General features: G+C 40.3%; 2 protein-coding genes across 2 annotated transcripts in view; both read left to right on the forward strand.

Annotated features, from left to right (window-relative positions):
• Window positions 1-11,920, forward strand: part of cntn1a (contactin 1a) — a 64,719-nt gene extending 52,799 nt beyond the window's left edge. Inside the window, exons 15-24 of the mRNA XM_020621897.1 lie at window positions 661-784; window positions 3,131-3,292; window positions 3,624-3,773; window positions 4,338-4,408; window positions 5,344-5,578; window positions 6,257-6,360; window positions 6,642-6,831; window positions 6,964-7,076; window positions 7,180-7,336; window positions 9,640-11,920. Of these exons, the coding sequence (XP_020477553.1) occupies window positions 661-784; window positions 3,131-3,292; window positions 3,624-3,773; window positions 4,338-4,408; window positions 5,344-5,578; window positions 6,257-6,360; window positions 6,642-6,831; window positions 6,964-7,076; window positions 7,180-7,336; window positions 9,640-9,716 (1,383 nt within the window). The 3' untranslated portion in view covers window positions 9,717-11,920. The remainder of the gene's footprint in view (window positions 1-660; window positions 785-3,130; window positions 3,293-3,623; window positions 3,774-4,337; window positions 4,409-5,343; window positions 5,579-6,256; window positions 6,361-6,641; window positions 6,832-6,963; window positions 7,077-7,179; window positions 7,337-9,639) is intronic.
• A 2,389-nt stretch (window positions 11,921-14,309) lies between these two features.
• LOC109973679 (PDZ domain-containing RING finger protein 4) overlaps window positions 14,310-15,673 on the forward strand; it is a 105,441-nt gene continuing 104,077 nt past the window's right edge. The window contains exons 1-2 of the mRNA XM_020623456.1: window positions 14,310-15,080; window positions 15,199-15,294. Coding sequence (XP_020479112.1) covers window positions 14,670-15,080; window positions 15,199-15,294 — 507 coding nt within the window. The 5' untranslated portion in view covers window positions 14,310-14,669. The remainder of the gene's footprint in view (window positions 15,081-15,198; window positions 15,295-15,673) is intronic.

Consider the following 15,673-nt stretch of genomic DNA (forward strand, 5'->3'; position numbering starts at 1 on the left):
ATTTAAAAATTGCTCATATGCTTTGTCTAAGTCTTCCTCTTTGTAAACTGCTTCCCAGTTTTGCCCCATAAAGTCCTCTTTTAGCCTCCTTACAGCATGTTCGTTCATCACCCTCCTATAAAAAAGATTTGTTTTTGGCCTTTCTTTTCTATACTGGCAGTCATAAACCAAAAATACAGGTAAATGATCACTAATATCATTTATAAGTAATCCACTAGACATTTTGCTATCAATATCATTAGTAAATATATTATCTATTAATGTTGCATGCTGGGTTGTTAATCTACTTGGTTTTGTAATTTTTGGGTGTAAACTACATCTATATAATGTGTTAATAAACTCCTCAGTTCTTGTGTGCTTGTTAGGATTTAACAAATCTATATTAAAGTCACCACATATGAACATTAATTTATGACTTATTGACGAGTAATTTTCTTCCAGCCAATGAGAGTGCTGACTAGCTTGAGATTAGTTCACCTAACTGGATGCCTATAGGTTGATACCTCAGACCCTGTGGCCTGACAGGATTACTTTAGTAATTGGAGCAATAACTATCTCCTTTTCCATGAGTTTCTGGCTAAGTGAAGAAATGACACAGCCTCATGATGTACGTATGATGTCTGGCTCACTCTTTAATTAGCTGTTGTCTGCTTTGTACAGAATGGAAGCTCAAACGGCGAGCTGCTGATTAAAAACACCCAGCTGAAACATGCTGGATGCTACACCTGCACTGCGCAGACCCCTGTTGACAATGTTACTGCCTCCGCCCACCTGGTTGTCAGGGGTGAGTCATACGATTACACATGTTCACACAGCCATTTATGTAAACGACTAAATAAGGACCTATGAACATATATTTCCTGCTTCTTATTAGGAGTGATGGGATCCTACATGAATACATTATTTTCTGTGAAAGTTATAGGAGTTTACATTGTTTTACATCAAAGATTTTTGTGTTTTACCTGCGCTCTGCTCACTGGTTTCAAGTGGGTGGGATGTAAATGTCTCCAGAGTAACTAGACCGTAGGATGTTTGGTGAATAATCTGTCAACCTTGAGACTCCATGGGAAAGAAAGTCAGAGAGAAAGTGCTGGAAAAAGCTATGCAAGGAAATGTCTTGTTGGCATCATGCAGGATACAAAGACACACAGAGAACATTATCTAGAGTACCAGTACCACCCAGAACAGGTCAGACCAACTTTACAGGTTGTCTCCTCAAAGATAATACATTTACATACCAGTAAAAATAGCTATAGTGAAGAAGTCATCTCAAACACATCTGCTGGTGCTTCGCCTATAGATGGCACCGTTTGCCTTAATGTTGGCATGTTGCAAATTAGCTCACATTTATCCAAAATATCTACTATGTAAAGCAAGATAATGTTGAAGATAAATTGTTTGTGCATTTATATTTGTCGTTTGCTGAATGAATGAATTCTGTCAGTGATAAAATCCTGATTTCACTGCTAGACACACTAGAAGAGTATTAAACTGAAGAGAACAAGCGATATTTCTGTGTTATTTGGAAGTGTTTTGAATAGTGTCACTTCTTACTTGTCTTCATTATAGCTGAATAAAGTAGCACTTAGACTAGCATAGTGAGAGCTGTTGGCGTCACAGAAACTAGTATGTTTATAGTTATTGGTTGGATAATGCCATGTGTTAAGTATTTGATGACTAAAGTGTGTAGAGCACCACAATATTTTGATACGGACTGCTGCTGGTTTCAGTTATTGTTTTTCCAGCCATGTCTGTCGTTTACTGTATTTCACCTCCTGTGTGATTCATCAGGTGTTGTTTTCGCCCTCCATTTCCTGATGAGCGAGAGCTTGCCTTACAGCCCTCCTATCAGGTCTTGAAACAGGCCCAGTGTCAGTGGACAAAGGGTCTATTTAAATAGCAACCCAAGAGCATCAGCAGTGATCTGGTTGCCAGTGATCCCTGTTGTGCTCTGGATGTGCAGCCATCACTGCTGCTTTCAGAGCAGGTGTTGACAGATGGCCAAGTGAATGCACGGCAGCTGAGTGTGACGTTTCCCAGAGCAGAACCAAAGTGCAGATCCTGGGCTGCTGCTAATGGAGTGGCAAGTGCTAAGAGTCCAGGGCACAGTGATGAAGAGATGAAAGACAGTCATTTATCACAGCAGATGAGGAAGCGGATCTACTCCAGGAGACTGTCCAAGCTACAAACGCAGCTCTGCCCCTGAAGCATGTTGTTAGTAGGGATTTGAGATGGGTGTGTATTATTAAGGCATAACGTTACAGTCTCTCCTGGAACAATGTTGAAATGTGGTTGTGTTAGTTTAAGTGTCTGTGAATTAGGAAAATTATTCATAAAATGTATTAAATTTGGCTAATGGGATACAATATTCCACTTAGCACAAAGCCTAATACTGAAGGTTATCAATTCAAGCACACCTAGCTAAGCATTCATCCATGTGACACAGTATTGTACAGATGTCGAAAGTAAATAAATAAACTCACAACTATACTTTCTCTTCTGACCCTTAGAGGAGAGGGGAAGCTTAAGGGCTGCCCAGCTTTGGCTGTCTAATCGCCTTGCTTGTCTTGGTTAATATTCATGACATGGAAAAAGTAAATCCTGCCTGTGGGTTGGTAGGCTGACCCTGACAGAATCTGGGTTTTCTATTAGGCCATTTTTATGTTCCAGCGGAATAGTGAAGGGGAGCAAGAGGGCCAAGAAAAACACTGAAGTCAAAGGCTTTTGCTTAAGCTCCAGTTCATATATGTTAATGGGCTTTAAGCTGCAGTGCTTTAATCCATCAGTCAGAGGCTAAAAGGAGGACATGCAAGTGCATTGATGTGCTGTGTTCCACAGTTATCAGTCTTTTTGGAGACTTGTATTGAAGTATAAATTTGTTAAAGGGCTCAGGGTCTTTGCTAAGAATGAGCTTGAAGGAAGATGAAGCTCTTTCAATTTGTGAGCAAGTAGAACATTCACAGTCTGGCTGAGGGACAAGTCAAAGTGATGACTTGTGGGATTTCTAACTTGTGAACTTTAGCTTAAGGGACAGTGTCGCTTCTCTCTGTACTACTGTACAGTAACATTTGTGTTCATCACCCATCAAACATCACCTTTAACTTGTCACTTATTCTTTGCTTTACTTCAGGTCCCCCCGGTGCGCCAGGTGGGGTGCGAGTGACAAATAAAACTGACAAGAATGTAACGTTGCAATGGAGCCATGGAGCAAACAACCACAGCCCCATCTCCAAATATACCATCCAGTACAGGGATTCCTTCTCAAAGGATGTCTGGAAGAATGCCACTACATGTGAGAACTCCAGCACACTAGTTGGTCAAATAAACCTGCTACCTTAATGCTCAGCTGACTCTGGTGTTAGAATAGTTTGGGTCATACCACATAGTGATATTGTAGACCTACATGGTGGTTAATGTCTCTTAAAAATGGCTAAAATGTAATTTAGCTATACCACACAGACTCAAAATATAGGCATGGGTTCCAAAAAGGGAACTTTATTGTTGTTTTAAGGATATTTTAGTTAAACTGTGGGACAGCATGACCTGTACTGTGTAAAGTTTTAACATAGCATGCTGTAGCCCTGGAGTTTTGGCACTGTAGATTAAGGTGAATTCTGGTCTAGTTCCTGCAGACATAGAGGGGACTGCAGACACAGCCACGGTGGTGGACTTGTCCCCCTGGACGGAATATGAGTTCAGGGTGATTGCCACCAACACTCTGGGGACAGGAGAACCAAGCAGCCCGTCGCCTAAAGACAAAAGCCTGGAAGCAAGTAAGATTGTGACCCCTCTGTGGACTAATGGTAGAGAAACTATACTGTATAGAATAGTCAGAGTAACTTGAAACATCATGGAAGCTTGATACGACAGTTCAGCTTTCCATTCAGATATTTATTCTTTATTTTATTGTGACATTCTTTTCTTTTTGCTAACTATGGCTGTAGAAATGGTGTCAGCACAAATCCCATCATGCAGCAGAAGAATTGAGCCAAACTAACCACACAAACATCAACAAATGAGCAGTTTGCTGAAACTCTATACTGAAATTCAATTATAAAATGGAAATCATAGGCCTACAAAAACCTCTCTTAAAAAAATAATCATTTGAGAGTGAGCCAAACAAGAGAACCTTTGCCTTGCTGTCTCATCAGTGGCATGGTTCCCATATGGACATTAAAGTGTTGCATTTGGCCGAGGAGAAGACACCGATATTGTATTTGCAGAGGAAGGATGTTTCGGGGCTGCCGGGGTTCAGTTACAGCCTGTGTGGGTTGGCAGTGTCTGTGTGGATTCTTAGCATGTGGGCTCAGAGTTTTGCTTTTGCTGTCTCTTTGTAGGTCCTGTGGTGGCGCCCTCGGACGTCGGCGGGGGTGGAGGGGCTAGCAGAGAACTGATCATCACTTGGACGGTAAGCCTGAAGTGTGTGTGTGTGTGTGTGTGGGTGTGTGTGAGATGGGGTAGGGGGCTTATCACACAGAAAGAACTGCTGTTAGTAATAGTAATAATCGTAGTAACCTTTAGTTTACACTGTGGCACATTTCAAAAGAAAGCTAGATAAAATAACCAGAACAATAAAATAGAAACAAACACAATTTTAACAATAAAGAATTATAGCTAGTGAGGTGCTGGCTCACAGGCAGACATCTAAAACAGAGGAAGGATAGCGGCACCATTCATGATGTTTCGGCACAACTGCCTTTTTCAGAATGATCATTTTGACAGTTCAAATAAAAAGTGGTCCAGAAAATTGTAACAACATTAACCAAATTAATAAAAAATTTGGGCACTGAAAGACCACTCAATGCAGAATGCAAGTTTATAAAACAATGCTTTTCAAGAGCTATTTAAAGGTAGTCATTGAAAAGTTTCCAGTTTTGAAGGACAAGAGTGTAGTACGTCAAGCTGAGGACAGCACACATATCGAGGTACTGAAGAATAAATGTTGAATAATCTCATATTATATACCAAGCAAAATAATCACTATTTTCAAAAATGATAAATGAATTGAACACTGGCCATACGGTGTGATGAGGAAAGGAAATGAGGCATGAGGATAGATCAGGAGGAGCAAGCCAGCGGTGGCAGCCAAGTATCACACTTCTTTGTATATCACTTTCAGAATCCATTAATCATCTGATTAGTGGATTTGGTCTTTTTTGAGTCTTCCTGTTAATCCTAGTATATAGCAGAAGCTTAAGTGGATGATGCATGTTACATACTGTTTACATGTTATGAGCTCAGACAGGATTAAGAGTGTAATTCCAGGTTTGAGAGATGTATTGGATAAAAACATTTGCAGCAATTGATTGGTAATTGATTTATTTAAATGTGTTTTGTCATCAGCCTGTACAGCCACAGTACTACTACGGGCCTAATTTTGGCTACATTGTAGCCTTCAAACCTAAAGATGACTACGAGTGGATGATAGTGACAATAGCTGACCCACAGGTCAACCGCTACGTCCACAAAGACTCCTCTATCCCTCTGTCAACAAAGTTTGAAGTCAAAGTCAAAGCGTTCAACAGCAAAGGAGAGGGACCGTACAGCCAAGAAGCCATCATTTACTCTGCAGGGGAAGGTAAACACTGAAGAGACTCTCAACACTGAAGCACAGAAGGGGAAATGTGCCAAAATAATGAATGAGTGAGGAACCCTTCAATATGCCAGCACTCTGCTATTTCAGTCTGTCAGAGTTAGCTACTTGTCACCACCAGGGTTTTCAGGGGAGTAGTACTTATTTATTAGGAATTCTCATGTATAGTTGTGAGGAATTTTAATACCCCATGAAACTGAGCCCATCTTCTCTCTCTCTTGCCTTGCGAGGGGATTATCATCATCTGTGTAGCATGAACCAGAAAGCTGATAATTCGCCCAAGGATGCAAAGCATTTAGCCTAGTTATTAACTGCCACTGACAGACAGTTGAGCTAACCACTGACAACCCAAACACAATCGTTTACAGAGATGTCCTGTTGCCATGGTAACACGCTTTGGGACCGCTTGCCATTGAGTGTCAATGATTTTCTAGTTAAGCTCTGCCTTCAAGTGTGCGAGCATCTGTGTGATTTGGGGTTGGAAATTGGAAGCACTAGATAGTTTATGGTCAAGCTAAGGGATCCATTAGTGTGTATGGTGCGCAGATCAATACCAAACTAAAAATAATCATACATATAAAATATGCTGCTCTGGACTTTTGTGTGTGCAGTATAAAAAAATGCTCTGAAGGATAACCTGTTTACCACATTGTCTGTCCTCAGCTATATCAGAGGCTCCTCTAGGTGTCGACGGCAAAGCTCTCTCTGCCACAGAAGCCTTCGTGTGGTGGCAGCCACTTTCACAGAGCAATGTAGATCAATACGAGGTCAGTTGAAAATTTTACTCAGGTATGATGAAAAAAATCCACATTTTCATTTGTGAGAGACAAACAATGGCTCAAGTCACATAGCATCTAAAATGTTTTTGTGATTTGGTTGGACTGAGACAATAAAGATTGTAAATGTCACTAAAATCTCTCCTCCTTTCCCCCTTGGCCTTTGGTCTTCTTTCTGCTGATGACAGATTAGGTATTTTGAAGCTGATGCACTCTGGTGCCTGTGTTGTAAAACGGGCCTGTTGTGATTCTTTTACCTCTGTATTTTCTAGGTGACGTACTGGAGGAATCTGGAAGAGAGTGAAAGTGATGCCCAGAAGGCGGAGGTGCCCAGCAGGGACAACCACACCAGGCTGGTGGGTATGAAACCTGACACCCAATACCTTATTAAAGTGCGGGGCTCCAACTCTGCAGGACCTGGGCCACCCAGCGACCACCTCCTGATTCACACCAAGAAAGCCCGTATGTTTTACTTTAAAGCAGTTCAGAGTTAAACAGAATGGATCTGCATGGAACAAATGTATCTGAGATCCATGTTTATGAGTCATCTTAATATCATTGTTATTCATGACTGCATTTTGTTTCTTTTACCAGCTCCAAGTCAAGCCCCCAAAATATTAGGTCCAAAGTTCAAGGGGAAGTCAGTAATGGTTTCCTGGGAACATGTGGTAGCACTGAATAATGAGTCACAGATAGATGGTTACAAAGTGAGTACAGTTCAGCATTTACTTCACTACAGATTATAATTTCTCTGAAGTGAAACAGTAGCTGTTGGGAACCTTACATTTCCTGTACCTTACATGTACCTAGGTGCTGTGCAGACAGCAGGGGCACCCCAATGGCACTCTGTACATGACCAGTAAGCGCTACATAGACCTTCGTCTGATACCAGATGTGGACTATGTGGTGGAGGTCCGGGCGTACACAGAGGGAGGAGATGGGGCTGTGGCAAAAATCAAAATCACAGGTAACAGACAGACGGTTTGAAAGCATCGCCTTCATTCACTATTCAGAATTATTCAGTACAGTGATAACCAGATGTGATTCATGTGTTCTGTATTATGTTTTCTTTAAAGTTAGCTAGTTTGCTTGTTTTAATTTTTGCTTTTGATTTGTTCACTTTTTGGAATTGTTTTCTTTTGTGATTTGGAAGACCAAAGTAAATACATAAAAATAAACATAAAATAATCAATAGAGCTAAATTGAAACTACTGCAGTTTCTCCTGATCGATTACAGTTTTACAGATTATCACAGTAGATTAGAGGCATTAGATGCAAAAATGTTGAATAAAATGTTTCACTAAAGGGACAAAAAAGATTTTGTATTTCTATAAGTGGGGTCAAATTATGGAATAATTTAAGTGTGGACATGAAAAACAGTACTAGAATTGAGGAGTTTAAATATAAATATAAATGTATGTATCATTCAAGATACATGCAAGAATAAGAGATTTAATCAAGAATGCATGAAGGAAACACTCTGTTTTAAATTTTCTGTGTATTACTTGTCTGGTGAAGAAGAGAATTACCTACGTAAAGATACTGCTTGCAGCCAATGATGCATGAAATTTTTTGTATAAGATGATGTTATGGGGTAGGACTGGATAAGTCTGATTTCTTCCTACTCCATTCAAACATGTACTAGGTATAAGCAAACTGATTCTGGATTAGCATTGGTTGGATTTGTGTAATTATGTTTGTGTTGATGTCATTTGTTCTGCATGTTTGAAAGAATAAATCAAATCAAATCAAATCAAAAATCAAAGGGAAGCTTTTAAAGCAGGAATCTAAATGGAAATGATAACGTGGAAAATAACTGATTGCCAGATGGAGATGTTGCAACATGGTAGTACTGGTAAAATAGTGTTTTGTTAAATCTAAAGGATTTAAGTATGAGTTAGAACCAGTTACTAACAGCTCACAGCATTCAGTGAAGATGGGATTTAGATGGCTGAGTTGGATCTTATGTTTAGGTTGTTTTCTTTGCTGTAAACATATACACTACATATATATGTATATATATATCGGGGGCTGTGACCCCCAAACTGGGAGAGCGGCTCCAACAAATCCCAGGAACAACATCTGAGATCTCTGTCCAGAAGAGTGCAGTCCTAGGAACAGCTAAGATACCGCGCAGGACCCTCAAGCTCCCAGGCCTCTGGTAGAGGACCCGAATTTGAAGGAAGGAATAAGACCACCCCAAAGTGGGGGGCGAGTGGGGAATTTTTTATTTATATGTGTATATATAGGATAGTCCATCCATCCATTATCTATACCATTTATTCCTGAATAGGTAGGGGGCTGGAGCCAATCCAATCTGACATTGGGTTAGAGGTGGGGTCCACCCTGGACAGGTTGCCAGTCTATCACAGGGCTGACATGTAGGCAAACAATCACACACACTCACTTCTATGTGCAATTTAGAGTCTCCATTCAACCTAAGCTGCATGTCTTCGGACTGCAGGAGGAAGCCGGAGTACTCGGAGAGAATCCACACAGGCATGGGGAGAACGTGCAAACTCCACACAGAAAGGCACCAGGTTGGTCCGGGTTCAAACCTGGAACCTTCTTGCACTGAGAGTGATCTCATGTTAGAAATATGATGCTGACTTCAGTTTAGTTTCGTGTCAGTGGAACAAAAGTAAAGGAAGCCTTCAGTTATCTAATCTGTAGTTCTGAAGCGACACACTGTGACTGTTCATTTCTAGCGCGCCATTTGCTAGTGAGATTATACCAGGTTCAAAGTTGGTTATCATTTGTCACAGCTAGAAGGTTCCCCTAGGCCACAGCACAGCTGTCACTTCAGGTTTCATGCCTTAGATTGGAGCCCTGTGATAGGGAACTTTATGGCCCATGACTAAAGCCTTGATAGTCCACTGACTGGATCCTCTCACTGGCTGATGGACTGACAAGTAGGCTGACTGGAAAAAGGAGGCCTTAAGCCTCTGTAATTGATCATGATGACTAGAGTAAATTCCTCCTGTGGTTTTCCTTATCATTCTGCCCAGACTGCTTGATTTCACAGACCTGGGAATTTAATCAGTGGAGGATTTCAAATGCAGTGCATTGACGAATATGAGAGGCATTTAAGGTGATCTCCACACAGATGGGCTTTAATATCACATTTCACACAGCTAATAGGGTCTTTACTGTAGGTTGATGGCTGAGAGCTGGACACTCAAATGACTTAGATTTTTTTCCTCAAATTAGCAGCAAATTTGACTGTCAGTCCAGTTCACTGACGGACAAACCTGCATCTGTGTCTCTCAGGTGGAGCTATCATGGCTGCCCAGTCTCTCAGTGTACTCCCCCTGCTCCTGATAGCTCTCCTCTGCCTCAACCTCTGAATGTAGCACCATCTTTGTCTTCGCTTTCCATGAAGAAGACTATGGTTGATGCCTATAAGGACTTTGAGACTCTTTCCACAATCGTTTGGTTCTTCCCTGTAAACTGAGATCTCATATTCCAACTCTGCCCCTCTGGAAGATGTTTGTGGAAAAGGATGCAAATGGAAAAATTGGAAATGGACAAAGACATCCCTTATTTATCCACAGAAAGGCTCTCCGGAGGACTGTCAACTTTTTAAATATGCCTTATATAAATATCTGCACTTATCTTTCACAGTAACCTGTTTTAAACTTGATTGTGACTGAAAGAGTGAACATTGCATAGGTTGGCTGTTTAACATCATTAAACATAATGAAGCCAACCTCTCTGATGTAGATCAAACTGCTATGTGTTTATGTCTGTCAAGTGTAAACTTCATTTGGTCTGTGAGGTTCTGAAAAATCTATCCAACATTCCATAGTTGAAGGTAAACATGTAGCTGTGAAGGACAAGTGTACGGGTTTACTTCTTTGTCATTCTTTACTTGAGGTCCAGTGACATTTTCTTTCTAAAATGAAGCACATCTTCTGTGACAAAGATACAGTTAAATCAAATCTCAACCTCTCGCATACCTGATTTTATTAACAAGCATCTAAGAAAAGAGCAATTTATTTATGTCATGCTGAAATAATATATCCAGTTACTGATCTTGTTTTCTAATATACTATTGATGTTATCTGAAGAAAACTAGATTGGTTTGACCTGCAGTCAGTGCTTTTTTTTCCAAATCATAACATGAACTTTATTAACAGACCACCACTTTCAAAATGTGCGCACGATGACTTTGTTACATGGAACAAAACATTGAAATGGTTCAAGAGCGTTTGGGTGTTTAGGCACCTGGATTCAAAGCTGAATATAAAGCAAACCACACCAGCAGGAGGTGAACTAAACAACATTTCAAAAACAAAGTGTACAAAGCAAAATTGAAGCCGGTGTGTAACAGTGGTCATTTTGATTGCTTGCCACCTCTAGTTATGTTTGTACATCTGTGCAGTGATCAAGGCTTCGCCACAACGTCTGGGTCATTGTTGAATCCAATGATGAAAACTGCTCCATGTAAGTGACCGAAACCTAAACAAAAAATACTTTTATTTCGACTGTATCACTTAGATCTCAGTGGTACCAGCAGGTGCTTTGTAAAGAATGTTTCCATTTTGTTTAGTGTAAACCTTTTCATTTCTTCTCCTTTGCTTATGGCTTTGTGTGAGAGTCACTATTAACAGTTGCGGTGAACAGTAGCGACGCTCATACCCTCCAATAATTGTGCAATGTCTGGTTCATCTGTGGCCACTTTATATTTTCTAACTAGACAACTTGCCTAGCTCCTATAATTTAGTATATTTAATTTGGCATTATCTGTTATAAACACAAGATAAGCAAAGCCATCCTTGTCAGCAGTATGAGCACATCAAAAGCTCAATATTATTTCCACTGAATTGTTTGTCTTTTTATTAACATGTAATCAGAGATATATAATCATTATCAACTGTTGTCATTTTCCTTTATGGTTCTTATATTTGTATGTCTTCACCCACCTCTGGTCAGACAAGTTCATTTCCTTTGAGTGGAGGAACAAATGCTTTGTTTTGATTTCCTCTGATTCACTTGATACTGGCCATGGCCATTATGACTATATCAACATCCACCACAAAGTGCTTTTCCCAGTTTTCCTTCATGCAACAAATCGTGGAAAGAGTTGCCAAATGCATGAATGCCTTGAACTTTGACACTCTGGACAAAGTGGTGGCTCTACATTGTAACGTGCATGACATTGGAGACAAAGTGGCTCATTACTTTGCAACAAATCGACATCATAGCAGCTTTTCAACCCCTCAGCTTCATATGAAATACATTCCATTACTGAGTGACATCCCTTTACGTCAGAGGCAGTGTAGATCTAAGCCTAATGTGTGCATTAGCTGCTAAGCTTCATAAAGCCAGTCATCTCATATGAAGTTTTGGGGAGAGAGGTTTTTACACTGACTAAAAGAATCTCACTCATAAAAGCACAGAAATGGTTCTGTAAGTCTCGCACACAAGATGGTTGGGATTTGATAACAACACTGGTGGTTGTGGCGGCATGTTTGGCTGTTTACTGAAGTTCAGTGTGGGATGAAACTGGAAACTCTCTGGAACAATAAAGGTGTAGTTAACTATTAAATTGCTGTGGTTTTTTTTCTTTGTTGTTTTGTGATGGTGTTTTTTTTTTTACAGGCGAGTCATGGGATTACTCAGCAACATGATGTACTGGAAGCCTAAGTGGGAGTGTAACTAAAAACTGATTCTGAAAGCAGTTTTGGCTGTGCACAGGCGTACAGCTCACAGTGGCAGAAGAAGTATTCAGACTCTTGACTTAGGTCAGAGAAGCAGTAGCACGCAATAAATGTGCTGCATTAGAACAAAATAACAATGCATATTTTATTTATACTGCAAATTGTGTATGTAACATATTAATGTAAAGTAATTATTACTTCAAATATCATATACAGTAATTCATTATTAACCTCTGAAAAAACAGTGAAGTATCATGTAGGGTAAAACAAAAATGCTCAAGTAAATACAAATTTCTCAAATTTGTACTTGCATGCAGTTTTTTTGAGTAAATGTACTGTATAACATGCACAGTGCTTATGCTAGCCATAAATTTAGAGAAATTTTATTACTATAATGCACAAGAATTTACAGAATAGCATGAGGAAACAGTTAAATATACCAATAAATATAACCAAATTCTATTCAGTGAGCCTATTCCTAAATACAGCTGTCCACCTGGAGTTAGTTCACAGGTGTTCTCAGGGGCCTTTCACTCTGCTCTTAGACGGGCTAACGTGCCAACAGCCCTAAAATAGATTTAAATAAAAATCAGTAGTGTCCTGAATCATTGCTGTCTTAACATTAAATGATCTTTCATATAACTGTTATTTCAGACTGGTCCTGTTTGTAATATTCATAGCAGTTTAAATACATTCACTGGCCACTTTATTAGGTACACCTGTACAATTGTATGCAACACTTTGGCCTTAACATCTGTGTTTTTGAAGCTGAAAATGTTTCTTTTTTTTGGTGATATTGTCATAAATGTATATATTTATGTTTATTATTAAGGTCATAGTTAAAGATGGTGCTGTATTGGACTACATTACGTGTAGTATATGTATATTCAGAGCTGTTCCTAATATATAGACCCTCTCATGTATGTAGGGAGGACAAAAATATAATGAGCTTCATAAACACAGATGTTAAGGAGGAAGTGTTGCGTACCTAATAAAGTGGCCAGTGAGTGTATAGCAAGAGAAAACTAGAGCATTCCTGATGATTGATGAGTTCTTTTCATATTTGCAACAAGTCCTCAATTTATGCATGGATTCTCCTTCATTTCCAGGAGAAAGCTATTCTTCACCTAGGCCAAGAGCAAATATATCAAATATATCAAACACAGTGTTTCAATCTGGGCTCTAAGGCCACTTTTCAAACAGAAACAGCTGCTGGACTTTTGTCTCCTATCAGGTATCCACCAGATAAAAACTAGATTGATATCACATCACTTTATGGATTAGATCAGACCAAATGAATCAGATTTTTTATTCGCATTGAGCTATAGGTCACCTCTGTGTTTCAGCTGGGGTTCTTAATGGCTATTCACTGAAATCAGCTCACAGAGAGAACAAAAGAAAGAAAGAACTTTTTACCTGCCATGATTTTGTTCCTGATTCAGTGGCTTATCAGTCCAAGCATATGGCCTGTGTCATAGGTTAATCCCAAGTGGCTGTGTGACACTTTTTCCACTTACACGGGCTGCAGCTTACTTCAGTCTCACTGCTCCTCCACATCGTGTCCTCCAGGATTTAAACTCGTTCAGGTCCAAAATATATCTACTTGCCACTATTGATTTAAACAATTTATTTAATATCACAATATAAAGTAATATTAGAGCTACTGTTTAATTTACAGTGACTGACAGGGAAAAAATATGTTCTTCTTGACCTCTTTGTGTATGTGTCTTTGCAGACAGGTGTGCTGTCCTGAGACAGATTGCGCTATTGTCTTTGAAAATATACACCTTTTCTCTGACAGCTCAGACAACACAAAACATACTTTAAAGTGGTGCATAGCAGACTACAACCAGACTGCTTTGCTGTGACAGCTGAAATGTGATGCCTTCCGTGAGATGCCTGCAATATGTTATGCTGTGTCAGGCCGTAAGTCTGGCCTGGACCCATGCAAGAAGGCTTTAAAAGTAAGGATCTTCATGCAGATATTGTGTTACAGATGGGGTTTTGGTATTCAGTGACCATTGTGATACATGTTTTACTATCATATCATCACTGAAGACCCTGTGCAGAAAGTAGAATAATTTAATTGAATATGTTTAAGATGTGGCACAATAAAACCTCAATGATATTGCCAGCCATGATGTGAAGTGTTTTTGTTTCCATCTCGGTTTGAGGAGTCAAGTTAGCTTGTAAGGATTGAGAGAACCAGCGCCTTCTGCTGGTGAGATGTTATAACATCAAGAGGTTCGCAGCACCTACCACGGCTGTCCACAATTAAATCAAACTGAAGGAAACTGGTAAACTAGGCAAAACCACCAGTTTGTGAGGATCGCTACATATTTGGCTTTACATTAAAGTCAATGTGTCGTTTATGTGAGTAGCAGGACGTGACACAGAGGTCTGATGACCCTGACCAGAAAGAGCATAAGTGAGTTAGGGTGAGGATTTCTGTTCACATTCTCTCCTCAAAACTACACGACAGGCGCAGCCACTCAGCACAGCTCCAGGGACGCAGACCGGTGAGACCTTTACGCTCACGCTTCCACGTGCTTAGACTTGTAAAAACAAACAAACAAACAAACAAAACAACTTTTTGCTGACCTATTCTACTGCGTAGGAAAGTTACCTGCGCAAACAATGTGCGCGGATTGTCCAACCTCTTGCGGATATAAAGATCCTGTATGTCAAGCTTTAAACGCAGGCGAGATGGAGTCGCAAACAAAGCCAGGCACGGGTCACAGCGGTGACGGTGTTTGTCAGAGAGGATGTGGGCTTCTGCTGCCCACTGAGGACATAAGCAAACGGCAGCACTGCTGCGTGGATGCCCTCCGCACGGTCACTGTTGCGCTGGAAGAAAGACGCACAACTTTGGAGCATGAAGCCCAGATGGCGAGGCTCAGATGGAACAGGAGGGAGCAGCTCCTGTTAACCAAGGTGTCAGCTCTGCAGAACGAAGCTCAGCTCGCTGCTCTCAAGTACCAGCAGAGACTGCACCAATACATGTTGCACATCAACAGCATTGCAGAACAGGTCATTGGGTACTACAAGGTGAGAGGGATTTGTTTGATGCGTTTAATTTCATTTCACTATGAGTCAAAACTGGATGTCACAAAACATGGCAGGCTGATAAACCTAACACACTTCTGTCTGTGCTGGCTGGTTTTAGAGTGATTTAAGGGGAACTGCTGACACTCAGAGCCAGATATCGGATAGAGCAACATGTGCAGAGAGAGACACACAAGAGCAAGTCAAAACACCAGAGGTAAGAGAAGTTCACTCACTGATCACATCTTTTGTATGGCCTTCCAGTCTTTAGTCCTACTGCTGGAAACACGGACACACATGTTTGAGAACATAAGCTTGGTTGTGCTTATCCATAATATGCAGAGGCAGTACTACACATGGATATAGACTTTCTGGTTTGTCGGTATTACTGTTGGACAATTCCCAATGTTGGTATGAGGATTTCATTGTTTCAGTTGCACCGTAGCAGCAGGATTCTGCTGCTTCACCTGTTGCCTAAACTCAGGCTTTAACCCTTTTGCTAGGCAGTTCTCTGTGTAAAATGTTGAACTTGGTTTCCCAAAGTAGTCCCCAGTTTCTGATAAAAATAAAAAAAAAGTTGTTCATTTCTCCCGACA

Source organism: Monopterus albus, unplaced genomic scaffold (assembly GCF_001952655.1).
Source record: "Monopterus albus unplaced genomic scaffold, M_albus_1.0 scaffold7.1, whole genome shotgun sequence".
In the NCBI taxonomy this organism is placed as follows: domain Eukaryota; kingdom Metazoa; phylum Chordata; class Actinopteri; order Synbranchiformes; family Synbranchidae; genus Monopterus; species Monopterus albus.